We start from the raw sequence: 25,332 nt of genomic DNA, 5'->3' as shown, positions 1-25,332 counted from the left end.
ATCACTGAGCCTTTTGGAGAGAAACACGGCTGCATTTGAATGAAGTCATTAGGCAATACATTTATTTTGAAGCCAATTAACCTTTTGTCAGAGATGTCAGAGCCATAATGGTTTCAGCAGTGGAGGTCAGCCTCTAACAGGGGCATGTATGACAGCGATTACGCTGTCTGACATATGCTGCAGCCTGGGAGTGAAGTCCTGGAATGAGAATCTGCCTTCGTTAGTATTCTGCTCTGCATTTCAAAGGAGCAGGCAATCTTGACCTATCCATTTAGGTAATTAAAGCTTCCATTTGGAACTGTCCTGCAGGAAGGTGAAATTGGGGAGGTGGGAGGGGGAGAGGAGAGAGATAAATGGCGGCTGCTGCTCACTGTATCCAGCCACTTCCATCACTTGATGGACTGCCTGGAATAGGCTGGGTTGCCAGGTCCTCATAAAAATAGAGATGAATTGAGCAGGAGACAGTTCTCTAAGGCAAAGCAATTCTGTCAACTTCCTTTTTGCAGCATATAATTTAATTGTTCGCCAAGGTAGATGGCTGACTCAGGAGGCCGGTCTCTGACTTGTTTCCCCCACCGTCTTCTTTTTGCTAAGAAATTACTTCAGTTTATTTACTTATAAACCAACAGTTTGGGCAATGACATTTGTCACTTCAATAAGTGCAGCTGCCTGTCACAGCTGTGCCCTGACCTACCTTCCAGGCTATTTTGTTTCCTCTTGTATCATGCTCAAGGGCAATTGGGAAGTCACCTCGTTCGTAAAACTTGCGAAATGCTGTGGGCTTTGTTGGTCTTTCTTTAAACGCTCCTGCAGCTGGAGGACCCTTCACCTAAAATGTTAAAGAAAAACCTTTATGCAAAAAATTGCATGTTAAGAAATGCATTTGTGTTCAGACTAGTGATTTAATTGAGTCTATGGCATCAAAATGCTTCATATTTGAGTTTAAAGCTGTTATCGGTGTTCACTGTGGAATATTTATCACATTTAATATCTGGTGGAAATTGTCATGGCCCATGTAAAGTAGCTTAGAAAGATAAGAGAAGCAAGAGATACAGAGATTTAAATATATGGCTGGAATAAATCAAAATATTAGAAATTATGCAATTTCCCAAATTTATTTATTTATTTATTTATTTATTTTAATATATTTTTATTATTTTTACATTTAAAACAATGCAATACCGCGGAGTCGGAGTGACCATACATTCACATTATGTACAGCTAGTTTCAGCCGTTAACAATTAATCTACTTAATACATTGTCTATCCTTCTGTCCAATCACAATATATACATTTGTTCCAGTCTTGTCATCTTGTCTTATACCAATCATAAAATCTGTTCCATACTTCAAAATATTCTGATTCCCCTTTATTTTTAAGTTCAAGAGTGAGCCTATCTGCTTCTGCACAGGCCAATATTTTTCTGATTATATCTAGCTCTGATGGTGTGTTTTCTTTTTTCCAATACTGTGCATAGGTTATGCGCGCTGCAGTTAGTATATGTATAATTAAATAAAGTTTATCTTTCTTAAACCCCTCCGGTATTATGCCTAGGAGAAAAGTTTCTGGTTTAAACATAATTTGTTCTCCCACCATTTGTTCTAACCATGATTGAATCATTTTCCAATATTTTTTTGCCTCATTGCACGTCCACCACATATGATAGAAAGTGCCTGGTGTTTTTTTACACTTCCAACAATTTGGGGCCAGATTTTTGAACATTTTGGAAAGTCGTGCTGGGGGGAGATGCCATCAGTAGAACATCTTATAAAGATTTTCTTTATACGCCGTAGCCAATGTTAGTTTCTGATTAAGTATCCAAAGTTTTTCCCACTTAGCCAATTCCACATTGTAACCGAAATTTTTCGCCCAGGCGACCATGGTTTCTTTGACATGTTCCTCCTCTAGTTTATATTCCAACAAGAATCTATACAGCACTTTGATCAGTCTGTTTTCTGTCTGTATCAAAAGTTTATCTAATATTGTGCAGTCTTTGGCAATACCTTCGTTCTTCCTATCCTGTGCATACCTTGATTGTATCTGTAAATAAGACCACCATTCTACTTGTACTCCTTGTGATGTCAATTCTGATCTGGTTTTGATCTCCCCCTGCCTGTTCAATAACTCTTTATATGTGACTATATTTTCCATGTTGATTAAATTTGGGTGTATGTATGCTTCCATCGTAGATAGCCAAACAGGTATTTTAGTATAGTGGTCATGTTTAATTTTGTTCCATATTAGTAACAGAGATTGTCTGATGTAATGTCTACTAAAATATTTGTGTACAGATCCTTTTCCATACCTTCCTCAGCTTTTCCACAATCGCTCACAGGAACATTATGTTAAGGAAGTGATTTTAAATTTAGACAGCACAAGATTTGTGGATATGTAATGCTTTATAGCAAAATGGAACCTTATTGTCACTGTGGTTTTACCCGGTTGTAAAGGTAATTTACTTAAAATAAGTATTATTTAACAGAGAGAAGATCTTTTTATAAATGGCAGAAATCACTATATTTAAGTTTGTTAAATATAGGATGAAAATTATTTGCTTTCAACTTAACCATATTCAATTTTGTCTCATTGTCTTAACTATACTGTCAAATTGAATTATGTGTAGTGTGTTACAGTACAATGGAGGTGCTAGTAGAAATTTTCTGGTTTGAAGAATTCACACAAATAAGGAATGCTAAAGATACACAGAATTTGTCCCTCAATCAAGACTCCACTGGTATCTAATCATAAGAAAATAAGGTCCACACAATTATAATAAAATCAATTTAAGACATTTCTTTAGTATCATATACTATTAGTTTGCTTATAAGGGAATGTTAATTTATAATAGCAAAAGACACATCTGGAGGACAAGAACAAACATACTAAGGTATAGTTTATTATTGGATGCTATAACTATGGCTTTAAAATTAAGGTTTCATTATGGAGGGGAAAAAAGAGAAGGGGTTAGGAAAATCTGCCTTCCAGAATTCATTTTGCATCTAAAAATTCTATGGAATTATGGTGAGTTAGGAACACAGTATGGATCAATTCACTTTGTGACTGGAATCAAAAATAAAGAATAAGACTGGAACTTTTTCATGCTGTCACCCAATTTCATGGGTTTTTCTGTAATTTATTGCTTGTTTATATGGAAGAGCAGTATAAGGCTACACATTAGGATTACATCTATTGAAGAATTGCTTTAATATTTTGGTTTAGGTTTAGAATCCATTGGCAAAAACAATGTTTGTGACTGATATGGTCTTCTTCAGCTTAGTAATCTCCAAATATAACCGCATCCAACAGACACCAAGTTGGGAAAGATGAGTTTAATCTCTTACAGTTCAAAATTACATTGATAACGATACCAGAAAACAGCCAAAAACTACACCAGTGCCAGAGATTGACTTTTCTTCCTTTAATGGAATAATTTCCTTTTTATTTCTTTTAATCTATTTAATACATGACAAAGTCTGAAGACAACTTAAATCTGTTTTATCACAGTTGTTGTTAATAAAGTTTGGTCATTCCCCACAACCCACTTGAAAGTAATTATAGCTAAAACTACAAATTTCTGTGTATTCATTTCAGAGCAAGCTCACTGAATATATCAGTACTTATCTTAAAATAAACATGCCTGGAAAGGGAAAGCATCTCCACAGAAATCAAGTTGGTCAGAAGTATATTTCTTATGTTTCATTAGGTAGGAAGGCCCAGGCCTACCCATCTTAATGCAGTAATAATCCCACCAACATATTCTTGCATAAGGATATAAGCAGGTACATAATGATTAAGTTAACTGGAATTCAAACGAAAGCTTCAGAAATATATGATTAACTCAATGTGCTGGGGCTTGAGATTTTTAAATACTGGTCTCCCATGACAAATTGTATTTAAAATGCAAAAAAGGCTTCTAGAATAAATTTGCAAGATGGTATAGCAGTTTGTTGAACAAAGCAAAAAATAATATTTATGTGCCTCTACTCTTGGTGTCTGAAAAATTGTTTGGGATTATGGCTGACACTTCCAAGCATGTTGTAAAGCATAAGCAGAACAGTTTATAGTTAAGCTGCTCAGTTTGCAGAAAGTCACAGCTAAGAAAGAGGAGCGTGACTTGATTCTTTTGTGAATCATCACAATGGGAAAATATAAATTATAATGCCGTTCCATTTAATGCAAATTAGATCTATTGGAAATTAGCGTCTCTGCCAGAATCTGAAAATCTCACACAAATGACAGAAGTGAAATGAATTGAAAGAACAAGCAGAAACTCATTTAATTCTTATGTCTACTGTACAATTTAATCTAATGGGTTGATTTTCAAGTGTTACCTCAAATAAGCATATGAGCCGCTTTGTACGGATGTTTAAGCTAGTTTTAGAAACAGAAGAGAAGGGGAAGAACTGGTCTGAGACATAGACGACCTATGCAGGGGCAACAAAGAGTTTTAGACAAATGTTTTATGATACAAGACTTTCACCAAATTTGAAAGATTTAGACTTATACTCCTCTTACATAGCTACCATAGACCTGCCTGCTTTTTCTGATCAACTCATGACCATTAAAATTTGCTTTAATATACTGATTGGTTAGTAGACCAAGTAAATTTGCTATGTTTTCTTTTAGACACAAATTTCTTACCTAGTAAATTTCTTATCTAAAACTAACAGAACAGATACGTGCAGCAATACCATCTACCCTTGTAGATGATATTGCTACAGCTAGGTTAATCAAAGGGAGTAATTCCTAATATTTTAAAAGCATTACAGCAAAAGAGGGAGGTACTTTCATGAGCACTTCTGATAAAAAAATAGCAAATCCTGTCTGACTTTTCAGAATAACAGGTGACTAATATTGGTTAAAAGGTGGAAAATAAAGCTAATATTGAAATAACAAAGGTAAAACACCTCTCTTGCTGCAGGGAGAGGGACCGGGCTGAGCACTCTGACTTTTTCCAGCAGCTTCCATGCATTTTCTTATTGAGTGAGTGCTTGAGCTTTCCCTCCCTTCTCAGATTAAATCCACACTCACAGTCTCCATTCCATCATCAGTGAAGCCACGGTATGCCTCCAATCCTGTTATGAGTAAATCAGCAGCAGATGGCTACTGATAGCAAAATATTTTGTATGCTCAACATTTTGATGAGTGTGCATGGATAATTATAGATTTCTTATCAAATATTACTCCCACCTAACATTTATTTTCAGTGTAACTTTATTTCTATTTTTTCCCCTTGAATATTTCAAATAGTTTATGTCACCAGGAAAATGCTTAGCAGAAAATGCTTGCAACAAAGGAAGCAATCAATCACATTTCAAAACTTAATACTGCCTATTGTTTCATAGCATTCTTTAAGCCCTGAAAAGGCTGTTCAGTCTGATTGTCTGATGTGTAAGTACTGAGCTTGTATCAAAGAACCGCCTGAGGCCAAATTTAACAAACCATTCAGACTATTCATATCTGTAGAAGTTTCTAGTCATGAATCAACATTTCATTTGCTTTTGCTGGCTTTACTATTATAGTCAATTTTCTTTTTCTCCATCTGAAATCCTTTAATTGTGTAACAGTTAAGTATCTTTTCAAGATCAATCTCCTTTGATTAATTACACATAGAATGGAACAGCATGGAAGATTAATGTGCAGTTCATACAAAAATCAAACAAAAAGTGGTGTATCTTTAGAAAACATAATTTTATTAGTCATATTTTTTCAAAAAAAGTTATTATTTAGTAAAACTGCATTAAACATAAACCATGAAGCTAATCATTATTCACTCTGTACAATTGATTTAACCTAAAATTAATTTGCGCTGGACTGTAGGAATGTTATGATGCAAAGCAAGCAAAACAAAACAAAAAAGCAAAAACATTCACGTTATAAGGGGAAAAATAAGGGTTGGTTCCTACTGACTTGATTTACACTAGATTTGAATCTGGCAACTCAAAATAAACCCAATGAATATAAAATTTCATGAATATGATTGCCGGAGTATAGCCTGAGATAACCTGTTTTCTCTGATTCGATTAAAATGAAATATAATTGGTCATGTGTAATTGTGATAATCCTAGAAGTGGATAAATACTTACAATTCTAAGTAATTAAGCAGCACACAGGTCATTCTATACCCCCAAAAAAGTTACAGAAAATGAACTATATGAAATTTTACTGGGTACTTTCCTTAATAATAATGGGACTACATTGATATATCTCACAAGTAATATTGTTGATATTGTTAGTATTACATGGCTCTGAATGAAAAAAATACCATTTAATGACTGCCAAAAGAAACAGTACTCTTCTTGCTCGTGAAATAGAACCAGGCACAGAGTTTAGCTAATTAAAGCTTGTAAAACATGCACTCACATAGAACAAAACTAATCTTAGTCCAAGCAGCTCTTTAAAGGAAAAGTATAGAATTTGGGGGCAACCACAAGGACCAGAAGTGGGTTGCTAATTTTTTTGCTACTGGTTCGGGCGCGTGTGCAACACTTCTGCACATGCGCAATGCATCTGCACACATGCAATGTGTCTGCGCATGCACAGAAGCTTCTGTGCATGCGCAGAAGCGTCCAGGCAGGTGAGCAGAGCCTCCCGCCGCCACTACTACTGGTTTGCTGATCCGGGTTGAACCGGCAGCAACCCACCTCTGACAAGGACATATCAAGAGTAGGGACTGATTCAAAGGCAACCACCTTTTCTATATTAGAAAGAATATAATAGATGAGGGCATAATATTTATATGTAGAATAAGATAATACAATATACCGCAGAAGAGATGCTGTAAAATTCATAAGAACATGTATGAAGTACTCCTCTGAAACTCATTAATGCATACATAAATCGTTTTCAAATATTGTATGGCTACTGCAGGAAGACATACACAGATCATAGCAGATTAAAAGAATGATAGAACCCCTTTATGTAAACATTATTGTTAAAATAGGCCATTTTCATTGCCTGTTCTTCTTTTGGGATTAAAATTAAGGAACAAAACCTATTTCATCTCCATTTTCTCCCTGTTCTCTTTCTACTCTCTCTTCTTAGACTTGTTCTCATTTCTAAATTTAATTCTCTTTCTTGCGTGCCACAATGTAGGATTTATTAAGCTATCACAATGTCCATATTAGATCAGTAATGTCATTGAAAATTCTGAAGGGCACCACTCCATTGAGAATTGCAAATTAAAGTTTCTAGGACAAATTATTTTACAGTCACAGAAATGTTTACACATTTCAAAGCAAGGGAAACATTTACATGAAATGAAAACATTATTATGAATACAACTTGAGCAAAACCATTTTCAGCATGAACTTTAAATCTAAAAGTTACAGTATTTTTCAGATACTGCAGGGGTGAGTGGGGAAAATATGTTATTCAGTTTAGATAACATTTATAAAATCGCTGGTAAAACAGAGTTTAAAAATACTTTCTAGGCATACATTTAAAGCACTTTAAGGGAATCTAGCCACACCAAGAAATTCTGTTGTTTAAGTGAAAGCAATTAATTCCCTTGCCACTCTTAGCAAAGATGCTGCTGGTGATTTAGGCTGTTCAACAGAAAACTCTGCCACTCCATCCCAGCCTAGCATTAAAAATATTTATTTTTAAAAGTATCTATTTCATGATTTAAAAAATCACTTTCCTTGGCAGGCTTCTTCCTCTGCCTGCTTAATATATGGTAGAATTAAGTATAATGGAGTTGGAAATATAGTTATGCAAGAACCTGTTTGCATATAAAAAGCTGGAACATCCAAATAAAATTAGAAAAACCACTGGTCACTGTGGAAGGATTTCCCACTTGGTTTTCAGCACACATCCATTTCTACACTGTGTGCCCCAACCAGTTTCTAATCATCTTTTGCCTAAACGATTAGTTAGAAAATTATCCCCTCTTCCCCACATATATCTTTTATTTCACAAGAAACTGTTTCTCTGACCATTGGAATGCCAGCTGTTTAAAGAATCTGGACCTCTCCCTCTCAGCTTCCATGGGAGATAGGCCAGAAGATCTAGTCAGTATAAATTGTGATAGTTTTGCCAAGCATTTTATGGATAGAATTGTTCACGTCTTTTCCAGTTTAGAAGCCAGTTGGAAGAATCTATCAAGATGACAGAAGTTATATCATATGATGTTATTTGGAGGATTTTCAGCCAGTGAATCCCAAGGAAGTAGACAAACTTGTCTGCAATCTTAACTGTGCCAATTGTGAACTAGATTCCTGTCCTGTTCCTATTACTAAACAGCCAAGGAGGAGACTGATTCTACCGTCACAGGAAATCCATCTTTGAGAAAAGGGGAACTACCAGAAGTCCTTAAAGAGACATTGGTTCGCCCATATCTCAAGAAGCCATATTTGGATCCAACAACCTGGATAATTACCTTCTCTTCTAAGATCATTACTAGATATTAATAGTAAGTTAACCACAATAACTTTCTAGATTGCCTTTCTGGGTTGGGAGTTGGAGATATGATTCTGGTCCTTATGTTGATTCTGGTCCTTATGTTGATATGTGTATTGCTGTATTCCAGCCCGGCAGGGTTGGATCACAGATTATTTTAGATTCAGAAGCAATGACTCCAAAGTACAATATTTAAAGCTTTATTCCAACACAGTATGTGAAAATAAAATGATAACATTTTAGGAAAAGGAAAGGAAAAAGGGAGTCCCTGCAGATTTTATTCATCTCCATTTCAAGGCCATGAGCCAGTGTTGTCCAATGTAGTCAACATGATGTTAGGGATCACTGTTTCCTCACCACTGAAGCGGTACCTATTTATCTACTTGCATTTGCATGCTTTCGAACTGCTAGATGGGCAGGAGCCAGATGAAGACAGGTGCTCACCCCAGCATGCCATGCTTGGGTCTCAAACATGGGCTGTCAGCTTTCAAGCCAATAAGGCCAGTGTCTTAACTGCTGAGCCATCACACATATTTCAATGTCTGTCAGTCAGTGAGCTATAAAGAGTTCACATTGGGTAGAACTTCAAAGCCAAAAAATATGCAGCCTTCTCGTGGTTAGGATTGGATCAAAATTCCATCCCATAGAGATTTTTGAACAGCCTCTATTGGCTCTGAACTACCCGGGTTCATACCTGTTTCCAATGGTGTCATCTCATTAGAGTTTGGCTAAGACACATCTAACTATCTTGTATTTGGAATGCTTTGTCTAATCCTGCAAAAAATTAAGCCAAAAAGGGAATGGGATATTTGCTTGCACCAGATGTTGATGAGAATCTTCTTAAAGTTAACAAGTATCTGTTTTCTAATGTTTCTGATTGAAAATGAGAAATATCATCCTAATTTGCACATGCCCCACCAAGCACTGGTAAAAAATAAAATGTATCTAAATATAACAACTTAGTGATTAAATAAATGCAATATTTATTTTAATTCTGTGTCATATACACAACCATCACTTTAGAACTTTTAAGTACCATGCACCACTATTTAATACCTTGTCAAAACTCCAAGCACAACAGCAGGTCCAGAGAATGGCTATGAGGTGAAGACTGTGAGAGGTTGGATTTTGGATAATTTGTTATGGAGAATTTCAGGCTACAGTTATCTCTCCATCCTGTTAAATATAGTGATCAGTGGGTTGACATATGTCTCAGTCAAGCTAATGCTCTGTCAAATCTAGCAATTAAGGCCAGAAACTTATGAGTATGCTGCATGTCACTGCGTTAATTGTTCGCTAGCTGAACTGAAAGAGTGATTGCGCAGGCCATAGGCCTTTATCAGCAAGTGATGTACTGCGCCTGCTCACACACATTCCAGAGATTTTTTCCCTTTTGATCTTTGTTCGTCTGCCGAAGAAGGTGGACAACATTTGTTCTTGCCAAAATGTAACAATTAGATAGATTTGTTTATTTTCTTATTTCTTATCTTTATATTAAAGCTTTTTTAAAATTAGAACATGTTCTCGGGTTGTTTTCGCTTCTTGAGGATATGCTGTTTGGAAAAGCCGTCGATTCCAGACCTCATTAGCTCAGGGTGAAATTTCCCCTGACACTGCACATAAAAGTTAGAAAGGGAGTAAGAAGATTCTTACCATGTGTTAATTTCCTCTATAAACTTCAACTACATAAAAAGAGAAAGTGTTTGTTTCTAGTCCTCAGAGTGAAACAGCTTCTATTGTCAAACAAAGCCTTGAGATTTTCTCCCTGTCAGATGATTGCAGTTCACATCTTTCACTCAATGAACATTGAATGTGAGCATCTAATATTCTTTTTAACTGATCAATCTTAAAAATATGACATTGACACATCATAAAATTCTTCACAGAATTCAAGCTTCAACACAATGAAGGATTTTTTTCCCCTTAGAAATGTGTCTTTTCATTCATTCTACTACTACCTGTGAAGTGTAAGCTTTATAAGAGCTATGCACCCTTCAAAAATGATTTGGATGAAGCACTTTGGTTTCATGCAAATGATGCTCTTTTTTGCTGTCAATTAAAACAAGCCCACTTGTTTCAAGCCTTCATCTGCTGCTTTAAAAAAATCTTCTCATTAAAGTTAGTGCAACTTTTGAAGTGTTACAGCAGATGGATAACTGCAAAATATTAATAGGCAAATCTATACTGATATAAATGGAAAAAAAATCTTATGAAATTACAAAATGAACAAAGTAATGATCAAGACCAAAGCATTTAATGTTCCTTTCTGTAATTTAAAAAGTATATTTGGATTGCTATATTTGTCAATATAGTACTACACAAATGATAACTGAATAGTAAATAAATTAGAGATACAAAAAATTCTGCACAGGGATATCTGCAGGATGTTAGGGAAAATGATATACTTGTGAGTCCTTGTGATTTAGAGTCCTAGCCCAGGCTGAAGGGGAAGGGGTAGAGATATAAATCATGCTTGAGGATGCTTCAGAATAGTTTTCCTTGTATTGATATATTTATTGCTGGGATTCTACGGTTTTCTGAAGCTATCAGAAAACCAGTGTTAGAATCAAATAAGACGCTGATATCTGGAAATAATATGACTCAAACAGGCCTTCAGCTTTTATGTTAAAAGACCACTGTGTGACTTGTAGGCCTCTCACTGAGTGACTTAGCCACAAAGTCCTTCTCTTTAAATCTAATAAACTTTAATACATTTCTCTCTTTTACACAACATTCGGACAAAGTCAGCTCTTGAGCCCTATAAGTACATATTTAAATATTACATAGTCAATCCCCAAAGGGGGTAAATCTATTTTACTGACTTCTTTATCCTAATAATAAAGTAATTAGGTGTGAGGGTTATTTCTTGCATAGAAAGAGAACAAATGGATATTGCCCAAACAAAAGAGAGATTAAAAACCAGGCCTCCTCCCTGGAAGAGCTCATTGCATACAATAGTGGGGCTAGGGGAAAAGATGCACAAAAATCAATGGAACATTGATTTCACTATATAAAGCACTTGCTTTTGATACACAACATTCCTTGAATTCGCTCATCATGCCTTCTTTGCTTTCCTGTAGTAAAACTCCTTATCAGAAATTCCTGGATTGTGGTATGCCTGTTTAATTAATTCCAGTTTAACCTGCTGAGCAGACATCCAACAAGCTCATTAAATGATTCTTCTTTATCATCCCTAGGATACTTGGGTATAATTTGTGTCTTTTTTTGACATGAGCATGCAACCCAAGCTGGGAGTCTCTCCTATTTATATACAGAAATGCATTTCTTCCAGATCTTGTAAATAGTAGTTATCCTGTGGGATGAGCATCCAGTATCAAAGGTTCTGCCTTGTATTTCTTGATCAAACAACATACTAGGATCCTTGAAAAGGTTGATCCATGATGATAGGAATAATTCTTTTTTTTTTGCCTCTTACTTTTGTAAAATCACATGGAAGGACTTAACCATGAACCAAGGGCAAAGTTTTCTGAAGACAACTCGCTATGGGTTATTCAACTGAATTAATACTGAATAGGGGTGGGGGAGAAATTCCATACTCCATTAGAGCTTTATGAGGAACTGAATTTTCCTTCACTTGCATTTTGAGCATTTTTACAGTGGCTCCAACAAATCCATTACTTTGAAAGAACTTGGGAATATATTATTTGAGGGTCCAACCAATAGCTCCTTTATAATTTTTGTCATGTTATATTAACAGAGCTCAGGGGCGTGATTTGATTAGAACATCATCTGCTGGCCTCAATTAAACTGTACAGGATGCCAGAGAATGTGAGTTGTGCCACCTATATTGTTACAAAAGTTACAGTGATTTTCCCGACTGCTAAGACAACAAAACACATGAGTGTTAATTAATTTTTGTTGCTGTTGATTTGCAGAATCGACTTCTGCTAGATTTATTCCTTGTCTCTCTTCCCCTTGTACTGCTTTCATTGGGTTTGATGCAGAGGTAGGTTGCTCTTGGTTCAGCCTGGATCAGGCGAACTGGTAGTAGTGGCAGCGGGAGGCTCCGCCCACCCACCCAGATGCTTCTACGCATGCGCAGAACCATTGGGCAAGCATGCAAGCAAGCACACCCAAACGGTAATAAAAAAATTGGCAACCCACCACTGGTTTGATGGCTTTTGGAATGCTCCTCTAGATTCTGTCCTTTGCATGAAACTTTTACTTCGGGGTCTAAATACTAATGACTGGAGAGATGAGATTGTTATTACAAGTAAGTGTTGGCTCTTACATTCTAATTTCCTCATGACTCTCTCCCCACCCCCCTCAGTAGAAGACTTTCATCTAATAAAAACTTTCCAACAGTTTGAGGTCTGGAACTGGAACCCATGTGTTTTAGTCTCTGACCTATTTATCACCTATATCATCATGTCTATAATTTTTGCTCGAGTATATTCTGAAGTGATAAAATGAATAAACGCATGCATGGCTTCATTCGCTTTCCATACTTTGAGTGAAATCCCATTATCTCATAAACTACATTTTCTTCATAATAAATTATACTAGATGATCATATTCTTAAAAATAGTCCTAACTCAACCTGAATGAAAAGTCCTAATGCAATTGAAAATAATATTTCTTAAGGTTAAATCCTATCGGTCTTAGCACTATTACCATATTTTTTGGAGTATAAGATGCACTTTTTTTCTTCAAAAAAGAGGCTGAAAATCTGGGTGCGTCTTATACACTGAATACAGCATTTTTTGCCTCACGAAGCTCCGCCCCTTCACCAAAATGGCCATGCATACCTTTATGGAGACTTTCAGAGAGCACCTGGGGGCTGGGGAGGGCAGAAATGAGCAAAAAACACACTGATTTTGCCCCCCCCCAGCCCCCAGGAGCACTCTATAAGCCTCCACAAGGCTATGCATGTTTTGTTTTTTTTACAAAAAACGGGCCCGTTTTTGTGAAAAATGGGCCAGTTTTTGCTTGTTTTTGGCTCCCCCGTCCCCCAGGGTACTCTGCAAGATTCCACAAGGCTATTCATGCATTTTTTTAAAAAAAAACAGGCCCGTTTTTGTGAAAAACAGGCCATTTTGGGGAGGTTTGCAGAGTGCAAAAACTTTTTTTTCTTTTGGAAAGCTCTTTAACTGATTGATGAGAATTACATTGATCAAGTGCTGTGCCAGCAGAAACAAAGTTTTAGGTGCTGCAGATTGTTAGCGATTTCCTTCTCCAGCACATGGATAAATACACCTGGAAACATCTACTTACCTACCTATTCTCTCTCTCTCTCTCTCTCTCTCTCTCTCTCTCTCTCTCTCTCTCTCTCTCTCTCTCTCTCTCTCTCCCTTTATCTACCTATCTATCTATCTACCTACCTACCTACCTACCTACCTACCTAGCTCTCTCTCTCTCCCTACCTACCTACTGTATTTCTCTCTCTTTCTCTCCCTCTCTATCCCTCTATCTACCTATCTACTTTAAAAAAAATTGCTTCTTCAAAACCTTGGTGCGTCTTATTTTCCGGTGCATCTTATACTCTGAAAAATATGGTAATTCATGATTCTGTAATAGTACATACTAGAAAACAAAAGCTTCAAAGTAAATTCATCTGCTTAAAAAACGTTTGCTATTCTGAGGCCATAACAGCACATTAAAATAAAGATAGCACCATAAGATCATAGCCTTTATTAGGACTCACAAGAAAAATGGTTCTTTTTTAGGTAAGAAACAAAACTAGGATGGATTGGGTTGTGGGAACATAATTTAGTGATACAGTAGAAAAGACCCTAGTTGAATCAGGATGCAATTTCAGAAAGGTAAAAAGTTTCCTAATCACTGATAAAATCAGTATATGGCTTATGTAATATAAACTGTTTTTTATAAACCTGTCATGAACCAACTTGAAACCAACCAACCTGTTATGAACCAACATGAACAGGTTGCCACAAAATTCATAGCCTAAAATAAAAAATTAACAATTTGGGAAAACGAGTTGCAGAAATCTAATTTTGTAAAGCACTTATGGGCATACTAGTAAATATTTATGGAAATGTTGAATTGTTTTACTTCTTTGCAATCCTATACATAAATGAAAGCACTGGGACCAGTTGTGAAGCTATTTTTTATGTAAAGATCATAGAATGAATATTGCTGTAACCACAGTAAAAATTCCAATTAAGTTAGATGTCATGATTACTTTGTGTTCATTTTGTTCTATATTATTTATCTTGTAAATTTGCTTTTGGTTTCTGTCCGGTATTTGGTAGTACTTAAATTTCTGAGAAAGCAATACATTTTGGGTCTCTAAGCAGAGCCGTATAACAGGCAAATAGGCCATCATTAAAAAAGAATGCTCCTTTCATTTTTGTTTAATTGTTTTTGCATAATTAAATAGCAACTCATTATATGATTAAGTAATCATATAATCTTATGTAAGATTTGATCAACATAAACAGTTCTGTTTAATAGGATGTGCAGAGTTTCAGATAGGTGCTATCTTTTAAGAGTGCATTGTTCCAAGGCCCTTTCAAAGTATTTCAAGAGAAGAAAGCAGGTGCCCTGACTTCAAATAATGGAGTAATATGACCACACTGTTCTGCTTGAAATGATAAATGAGCATTCTATGTATCTCAAAAGCCTCATTCATCCATATGAGGTGATCAATCAAAGGACATTAGTCTCACTTTGATATGATGAATCAAACTACCTCTCCAAAGCAGAGATGTGATGCTGTCATATTTTAGCTTGTTCAATATTGCTGATTTAATAATTATGATGGTCATGTTGGACTTTTTTTCTGTCTTATTGACAATACTCCATCCTGAGATCTACTGCAAAAGATACCGTTTTCCTGAAAATAAGACCTCCCTGGATAATAAGCCCAATCAAGCTTTTGAGCTCATGCACTAAAATAAGCCCTCCCTTGAAAATAAACCTTCCCTGAAAATATTGCAACACAGTAGCAGCCATGAGGTGACCATGCTTGCCATCTCAAAAATAATATGACCTCCCCAAAAATAAGGCCAAGTGTTTATTTTGGGGGTCAAAAGAAAATAAGACCCTGTCTTATTTTGGGGGAAACATGATATATAAAAAATAAAGTCTCACCAAGTGGAGCCCAACTCCTGCCTCATCTTTTAGGTTTCCTTTTCAGAAATAAGGAAGCTGCCTTATAAAAGGTTTTATGATTTTCAAATCTAGCTTACAGTCCTGGGATTTTCTCATTCAAGTGCTTACTAGGTCTGACCCTGCTTAGCTATTTTTATGATGAATAATATTCGGTACGTGCTGCCTGTAACACCAACACTAAAAGGTATACGCACATTCAAGAAAATGCATAAATACCAGATTCCTATTAATAACAGGATATATATCAGACTACTCAGAGGCTTTAAATAGAAAAGATATTGCATCCAGTAATTTATAGCAGCACAGAATGAAATCATGATACAAGAAAAGAAATAGGTTTATATGGTTTTTACATATTTTAATATAATCACCACCAGAAATTAGTACCTCGGAATCCTGTAAAATGCATCATTTGCTTTGATCACTCAAACAAAGGAGATCACTGAAGAAATTTGCTGACACAAGGAAATATTGTCCAATATTTTGCAGCTTTTGGAATAGGTAATAAAATAGAAATATGAAGTACTTCCCAGGGCTAATAAAATTGCTCTGTTTTTTTTTACATCTGGCAGTATCAGAAGTAAAATACAGATGAAGGACCAGTAAAAGATTAGCCAAATATCAATCTTTTCTTATTGTTAGCCTACTTTTTTAAAAAAGAGGGGGGAAGAATCACATACATTTTCTTCATAAGATCCGTTCCATATCACTATACTTTGCTATCTGTATTAAATTATAATCTACAAAAGAATAGTCTTTAATCATATAAAACACAAAAAGTGAAAGCGGTGAGGCACAAATGCTTGTAACCAAACGACATGCTATATGTATATGTAATTGATGATGGTTTTATGTTTCATGTTTTGTTTGTCTTTGTCTAAAAATAAAAAACTTTTATACAAAAAAAATATAAAACACAAAAGAAACAATAAATAAAAATGAAGTGAGATGAAATGAAATATGGGTAGTCCTCACTTAATTACCACAATGGGGACCAGCAACTCTGTGGCTAAGCGACAGAGTCGTTAAGTGAGACACCATGTGTCTCACTTCTGCCACATTTGTTAAGCAAATGATCTGTGTTCATTAAATAAGACATAATGAGACCAGAATTTATAGTCACACTTCTGCCATGGTTGTTAAGTGAATCATCCATGGTTATTAAATGAGATATCATATGAGTGCAACTTGTGGTTTTATTGCCAGCTTCTCCATTGTCTCTGCTTATTGGAAGCTGGCTGGAAGCACCAGAATCTCAATCTTGTGATTTCAGGATGCTGCAGTGTTTGTAAGTATGAGGACACAGTTATTTTTTCAGCATTGTTGTGTACTTTGAATGTCATTAAACAGGAAGCCATTAAGCGATGCTATAAGTACCAACTATAAGCCTACAGCATGCTTGCATGGCAATCAATTTTATTTAATTCAACCAAATTTATTTCCAAATACACTTAGGACTACATAGGACTAATTTCCATCTCAGGAGTCACCTAATGTTGAATAAAACATTCTGCTAAAGGAGATGCTGTATACTATATAGCACTTGTGGGCTGATATGAAGAAGCCAAGCTGCTTTCCTTTTCAAGAATAATCTGTATTAAGGTCTAACAGCATTAACTTTCACTCAGCATTTTAAAAAGAGAAGTGATGTAGCCAATTCTATTTCTGTTTTCCTCACTAATGCTTATTTCATTATCTAAGAGACATTATCTAGCAAATCCCAGCATTTTCTCGCCTCCCCTATTTGGACCTGGACCTCCAAATACTAAGTTCCGACCACTTTTCTCCAGGAGATAAATATTTTCCATTACATTCAGCTTCCGGGCTTCCTCTATTAACACCATCTTTGCTTCTTCTGGTCATGAGTTTAGCTATACCTTCTGAACCACTCTGTTTCTCATGAGATAGTGCAAAAAAAAATTATTTCTCATGGTAATATTACAGATTTTCTTTTTCTGCCATCACTTTCTTCTCTAGCTTACCCTTAAATTGCTTATTCTCCCAAAATATAAATGCACAAACTCTATCTATCAAACAAGCAGAGGTTTCTTCAAACATAAACATATGTTCTTTGCAAAAGAGGGATGCAAAGAAAAGAAGATTGGACAGGGAATATTAAGTTATATTTGAGTTTGCTAAAGTGGTTAACTTATCCATCTACGTTCACAATTTGGTGATACCTTCATCTTAATCAGGGAGATGATAAATACAGTATCTGAGAAAGTCTTTGTAACATTCACAGTGGATATTTAGAAAGTCTGGTGAAGTTATTTATTTGGGGATAGAACGATTTTTAAGTTAGAGAGGCTCCTTTCTGAATGTCTTTCTTTGCCAGTTATGCAGCTTCTGGGCTATGCCCTCTCTCATCTGATCATTTCCTAGGCAGCATCTATTCTTCGCATCTCCCATTCTGACATGTGATTACAACTGGTCTCTATCAAGCTGTCTGACAGTAGTAGCAGTCCAGTATCATACAACACTTGTTCTGAGAATATGTGAGAACTTCAAGGATCCTTCTTATATTAAAAAGCATTAGAAGTATTGTTGCCTATTCAAATGTTAAAAGGTTCTTTTGTGGGGATCTGGGCTTGCTTAGAAGCTATACCTCTTTTTCCAAGTCAGCACATTCAGTTGGATAGGGCAAACACTGACTTAATAAAATTGCTTTCTGAGAAATCCATTCCCTGTTATTTATTCTATTTAACAGACAGCTTTATTTGTGTAGGTTGAAGTCCATGAATACAGGCTATGATCATTGCAATTTATAGACAGACCATTCTTTACTTAATCCCTAGCTTGGGAGCTCTTATCCAATGCAGGGTAGTTCTTAATTTACTGTCATGGATACTATTTTCCACTAGATAGGTGATAACTCTTAGGTGATTCACAAAAATATAAGCAAGAAATCCAATAGCTGTGAACTAAGCTGGGAAGTTTTAAAGAATTCATATAGGTTCCAAGAATTTTGAGGAAAATTCAGATATAGTTTGTTCAACAATAGAAATCTCTACCCAAACTATATGTGCAGTTAACCCATATTGCATTACAGCTTCATGCTTCATCTGGTGTATCTTTGGGTAAAAGGCAATCATTAATTTTATATCACTTTACCACTTTTAAAGGGAATAGTATTGAAGCTTCTTATTAAGCATTACTTCTTTCCTATTTTACTTAATCAGATGCAAGGTTTATTAAAGTCAGAAATTGAGGTATCTCCACAATGTGTTTGTAGCTATGATCTCTAACTTTAGCAAAGGCTTGAAAAAAGTTTTCAATACATAATCACAATTATGAATGTTAGAGTACATTACGAGTTCACTTATACCATCTAAATATTTGTACTTCTTAGTGACTAGATTGATAAATATTTTCTTTCTGAATCTACTATAGATCAAATGTTTAGTTTGGTTCATATACAGCAATAAGCTATAACACCTTGTGAATACATACCTTGCGATGATACATACAGGGTATGACCATTGCAATTTATAGACAGACCATTCTTTACTTAATCCCTACCTTGGGAGCTCTTATCCAATGCAGGATAGTTCTTAATTTACTGTCAAGGATACTATTTTCCATTAGATAGGTGATAACTCTTAGCTGATTCACCAAAATATAACCACAACTGTTAACACTTTGCCTTGGCTTAATACAATATAACAATTTGGTCAGTGCTTTTATTCAACAGTGTTAAAACAAACTACAAGTTTGTACAATACATGAATCTATTAATGTCAAGCCATTCTCAGAACAGAACAGAAATAGGTGAACATGTTATCGCCACCAGTGAGAAAATATGAGAAAAAAAGAAGCAAAGCAAAAACATTGTTACATAGGGGGAAATTAGGGAAATATTGTGCTGGAATTAAAGTAGAATTATAAAATTTTTATCAGCCCCAAGTTCACTTGGTGTTGTTTGTACAGTAATTGGAACTCGAATTTCTATTCCTGCTTGAGCAGGGGATTGGACTAGAACAGTGGTTCTCAACCTTCCCAATGCTGCGACCCTTTAATACATTTCCTCATGTTGGGGTGACCCCCCAACCATAAAATTGGTGTCTTGGTTCCTAAGACCATCAAAAATATGTGTTTTCCGATGGTCTTAGGCAACTCCTGTGAAAGGGTTGATCGACCCCCAAGGGTTCCCGATCCACAGGTTGAGAACCACTGGACTAGAAGATCTCCAAGGTCCCTTTCGACTCTGTTATTCTGTTATTGCTAAATCATGCAATCATAAAGTGTATCATGTGACTCTGTCACTTAGCAATGTTAGTTCCAGCAATCCATGATTACTGCTGTTAAGCAAATCACTGTGGATTGTTGAGTGAGAATCTTATGGAACCACAACTTCTGACTTCTGGCTGGCTTTTGTTGGAAACTGGCAGGGAAGTGATCACATGACTGTGGGATCACATGACTGTGGGATACTATGAAGATTGGAAATACAGGCCAATTGTTGAGCACCCAGATTATGATCCTGTGACCAAGGGGGTGCTGTAATGGCCTGAACCTTGAGGACCAGTTACAAGCACTGTCGTAACTTCAAGTGGTCAATGAACGAGCGGTCATTAACTGGAGGCTAATTGTAAAGGCAACTATTTTAGATTTTGAGTTTAATAGCCAGCTGGGGAAGCTTAGTTTGAGCCTATTTGAAAGAGCTTGACAGTTAAATTTATGTGCAATACCAACTAATAAACCATGGCTTATAAATTGCAACAGGTTCTCTCACCAAAGACCAAGCCAAAACTGCTGTGCTTTAATTCTCACAGGAAAGGACTTACTGTTCTGGAATATTCATTTCCAAAAACAATAAACTGCCCCAGAAAATCTGGGTTTGCCTGCTTTGGAAGAATAGCAGAATATTCTATGGCACTTTGAAATACTGCAGTATAAGAACATGTTCTTTTCATATTCCTAATGATATTTGGAAGAATATCTTTTGTTCTTTCCATAATATTTCCCATATTTTTAAACACTTAATTGCACTTAAACATGGACAATTACTGAAATTTATAATGGATTATTAACTCTAATAGTTTTTTAAAAAGATTTTCTTTAGCTTGTTGATGGAGGAACTGATATCGTTATCACAAATTCCAAACAGACTGCACTCATAATATGAAAAGTTTCAAAATAATTGTACGTTATACAAGGAAAAAAAATAAAATGTGTACATTTGCAGGGTCTAGCACATTGTTGCCTCAAAACATCTTAACTGTTTTCATTGGAAATCCATGGAATGATAAAAGATTGCAATGTTCAAGTTAAGCTAGACCTAAAACAAAGGGCTTCAGTCTGTGTTTATAACTGGTTAAAAGGCATCAAATTTTATATGTTGTTTTGAACAATAGTGTAGTGTTGGTGGGAAGAGATGTTACTTATACACCAGACAATATAAAACATTATTTTGTCATGTTTATAGTAAATCTGAATGTCTGTATAGCACAGATATTACTCTTCCCAAACTTATTACACTGAGGTTTTAAACATAAACTTTTATACCAAAACAGTCTTCACTTTTTCATCCTTTTTCCCTTGTCAAAGATAATGGCTACAATTCTATGCATGCTATTTTGGTAGTAAAGCTGGGTTTTTGGAAATAAAACTTGGAAAATATAAACTGGAAAAGGGAAAAAACTGCTTTTTGAGATGCATAAATGATTCTTTTATTTCCAATTCTTTTGCACCTGAACTATTTTGCTTTGAAAACTTTCTAACATTTGTTAAGTAGTACACAAATACATTACAAACTGTTGCTTCTGGAGACATGCAGCTCTGATTTTATATCCAGCATCACTGTATTAAATGGATGATCAGAGATTCTTCATCCTTCAATAATTTCACCAATTTTAGAAGAAACATGTAAGTATAATGATCAGTGAGGGATTTTTTGTGACTTCTAGATTTGTATGAAATTATATTTCCTGAACATTTATTCAGGATTATATTTTGAACACATCCATGGAGTCATATACTAGAACTGCTGTTCTTTTATACTAATTGAAAATGTTGCTTTAATGAAGTTTAGTTCTGTTGTTTGAATTGCCATTTGATGCCATGCTTGCAGTATGGATAGGCTCATTTGAAGGTGAAGAAAACACAACTGTTGTGTTATAACATCAGCAGCAGGGAGATAATTTGATTTGGTTGTTGGAGTCTGTTTGCCTTTTTTAAAACTTATAAATTGGCTTTCTTTTACAATAATATTGGCATTCCTGGCTTCTTTATTATGCAGCATTTGGATATTGCATTGCTGCTATTCTGAAGTTTCCCTTTCTTGGCAAACTTTAAAAAAATTGGAGGTTCCCCTAAAAAAGGAATTTTTGGAATTGCTAAAAATATTTTCAGTGACTATTTCATAGTTTTTAATCACACAACTATTCATTCAAGTTAAATCCTTACGTGCCAATCCTACAACAATCTTACAGGTAGTTACCTACACTTATATAACACACATCAAGCTGATAGCAATGTTTCTATTATTGAAGCATTTTGGAACCTTAGCGGTTTTTTTAGCCAATTAACTAAGTATATATTAGAGGAACATTAACAGAGATCAAACAAACAATGCTCCATTTAGCTTACTTAAAGAGGAAGAAAAGAGAACACAGAGAAGGAGTATTTTAAGTAAGCGTAATATTAATCAGTAAAGTGCAAGGGAAAAAAGGTTGTGACTTTTGGATATGAAAGTCCTTGACTTTCATAATTCTTAAGTACTTTCTTTTAGTCATTTTGCTGATGTGTGCTCTATTTTAAAATCAGAAGGATAATGGATGTGCTTCTTCAACAGTTAATTGGGTTTTATATCAGAGATGTATCGGCTCAACGACAGGTTGACTGGTGGTAGACTTTCAGCTCTCTCGTTCAAGGTGAGACAGTCAATCTTAAGCAAAGTGCAGAAGATTGCTTGATCAAGCTCTTCCCAAATTCATAACATTTGTTGCATGCTATAATCATTTTATCTTTTCACCAGTTTAAACTATGCTTTCGCATGGATTTTTATTAATCATGAGCATTTAAAATGTGAACCAATACCATAAATTAATATGTGGTGCTTCTTTCTAAAAGACGTTTAGCTCGTGTTGATTTCCAATAGCAAATGTGTACTTACTTAACAATCAGTTTACCTAAGGACTGTTATGACAGACCTTCTTCCTCCCCAAAAGGTTATGTATGATCCAATTCCAGAAATCCAATGGTTGCACACACAACCTGCAGTCATGCATTCACATGACCATAATTCGGGCATTTGGCAACAGGCTCAGTTTACAGTCAGTTGTAATGTTCCTTTGTCTTGTGACTGCAATTTATGATTCTGGCCTTTTACCAGCAAAGGAATACATTAATTCACTTAACAACTGCTACATTCAATAAATTACCATGGTTAATAACAACTGCAAAAAGAAGTCATAAAGTCATAAATTAGGACCAGTCACAAGGATGATTCTGGGAAAGAAATTTAAATTCTGGGCTTCATTATACTTGTAAGCCAAGAACTGCCTGTATATCAGATAGATTTCCCTTTTTGTCTATAGAAGCATTGTTGTACATGTGGATCAAATAATTTATGAGAAGTCCTTAATGCTCTCTGAGCTTGCTTGTTTTCTTGCAAGCATTTTATTACCCAAACTAGGTAATATCATTAGTGCTAGCAGCTACCTAGTTTGGGTAATGAAACGTCTGCAAGCCTTAAGCAATAGTTTAAATAAATAGGATGCAATATAACAGGTAGAAATGTGAAGCTCTTCATACAGGAAGGAAAAATGTAAGACAGAAGCATGGGGGTGGGGGTAGAATGTGGATTGGCAATAATTAATGTGAAACAGTGTTACCATATTTTTCGGAGTATTAAGATACACCTTTTCCCCCCTAAAAAGAGGTGGGGGTGCGTCTTATACTCCGAATGTATCCCCACTCACCTGCTCTGTGTGTTGCATTTTCAGGTGGTTCCAGGCGGCGGGGATCCTCACTTCCATTTGGATTTTGATAACACAGACGGCGATGGTTTGTGGCAATCCCTGCAGCCTGGTACAGCTGGTTGGGGGGGGGGGTATTCCACCCTTCAATCAGCTGCTCCTGCTGAATCAGGCTGCTGAACCTGGCCAGGACATTTGCTGTTTGCTGCAAGGATGCTAGCCAGATTACTACCAATGGATGCTGGTAGGCAGAAGCAGATTTTTTTTCCTGTTTTCCTCCCCCAAAATTAGGATGCATTTTATACTCCAGTGCATCTTATACTCCGGTGAGTCTTATACTCGGTAAAATACGGTACATGTTCTTATGACCTTAGCTTGAATAAGAGCCAGGCATGTAATGTAATTGGTAAAAAGGCAAATGGTGTCTTGGAGTATGTTAACAATATGGAGTTCATATCGTAAGAAGTAATTCTTCCTTTTTGTGGTCAGATCCATTTCTTTTCCTTTTTTTAAATAAAATTTTTATTTTCAAACAAACACACAAAACATATAACATAAAAACCTATTCAACTGCATACAATGTGTTGATTGATTACAAGGTCTTTCTGCGTCCTTTCCATAGTCACCACTTAAGCTTTATCAAAAATCACATATTGTCAATCAAATATTTTTGTATACATTATTATTATGTATAATAATTTGTTTGATTATCACTATTGTTTCTCTATTTTAAACAAGGTATTCTAAATATATACCCATTTATATTATAATGATTCATTATATCATCTTCAATATATCCAATAATAAATAATTTTTATATCCTATTCTAAATCATTCTATTATTTTAGCATTGATAACATTCTCTAATAATTTTCAATTCCATGTTTTTACCATTATTAGTATCATCAATCTAATATACATGTACACAAATTGTTATAATTGTTAAACATCCATTAAGCATAGCTATTATTCCATCCTTTTTATATGAGGCATATTAAATTTGAAGTAAATTTATATTACATCATTACATGATCCTGATTTCATCCAATGATATTACATCTTTATATTCTATTCTATATAGAATTATTTATCTTTTATAAAAAAGGCTTTTCAACATCATCCTCACTTACAGTTTGTATAAAATTTCAAATTATCAATCTAGTATATATAAATGCTTTATTATCATTATTGATCATTTATTTGACTATAGCTATTATTACTTTGTCTTACACATAATATTCAAAGTTTAACTACATTTAACTAAATTTTATTGTGACATTTCATTTCATCATCCTGTATCCTTCCAGAAATAGTGCAGTCCAATATCTCTTGCCATTTGTAGAATCTGTATTCTAAGTGTTTTCTTGATGTGTCTTATGTGGACTTCTCTTGACAACTTGTTGTTCATTGCATATTTTATAAGGATTCAAAACTCACCATCTGTTCCTTTCATCAGCTTGACTTTTGTTATCACTGGTGCTTTTGCTGAAATTACTCTCATTGTTTCTGCCAAATTTTCTCCCCTTTCTTCATCTATGTTTTGACATCTGAGATAGAGTTCCAGTTCATCGATCTTTCCATATTTCGCACTTATCATTTTCCTCCGCACTTGATTTGCTATCAGTGTCAACAATTTTCTTATCACTTTCATATGTCTCTGTGATTTTTGGAACTCTGTCCTCAAATTTCATCGTTGTTTTATAAGTATTCTCAACTCTTCCCTCCGTACTTTCTGTATTTTGATCTATAATTCCAAGTCTCTTTTCAATTCTGATGATTATAAAGACTTTTTGAATTTCTAAGATAATTTTTTTGCAATGTTAGTTCCTTTTCTTCTTCATATTGCGCCATTTTTCCAAATTATAAACACTGCCACTAAAACATCCAAGGCTTTTGCTAGGTTTAAACAAAGCCAATAG

General features: G+C 35.2%; 1 protein-coding gene across 3 annotated transcripts in view; it reads right to left on the bottom strand.

Annotated features, from left to right (window-relative positions):
- Positions 1–25,332, bottom strand: part of PACRG (parkin coregulated) — a 260,907-nt gene that overhangs the window by 224,520 nt on the left and 11,055 nt on the right. For all 3 annotated transcript variants that reach the window (XM_081943467.1, XM_081943469.1, XM_081943468.1), the window contains exon 2: positions 695–829. In XM_081943467.1, the coding sequence (XP_081799593.1) occupies positions 695–829 (135 nt within the window). The remainder of the gene's footprint in view (positions 1–694; positions 830–25,332) is intronic.

This window comes from Natrix helvetica (assembly GCF_964273705.1).
Source record: "Natrix helvetica genome assembly, chromosome: 2".
In the NCBI taxonomy this organism is placed as follows: domain Eukaryota; kingdom Metazoa; phylum Chordata; class Lepidosauria; order Squamata; family Natricidae; genus Natrix; species Natrix helvetica.
This window is presented reverse-complemented; position numbering and strand designations above follow the sequence as displayed.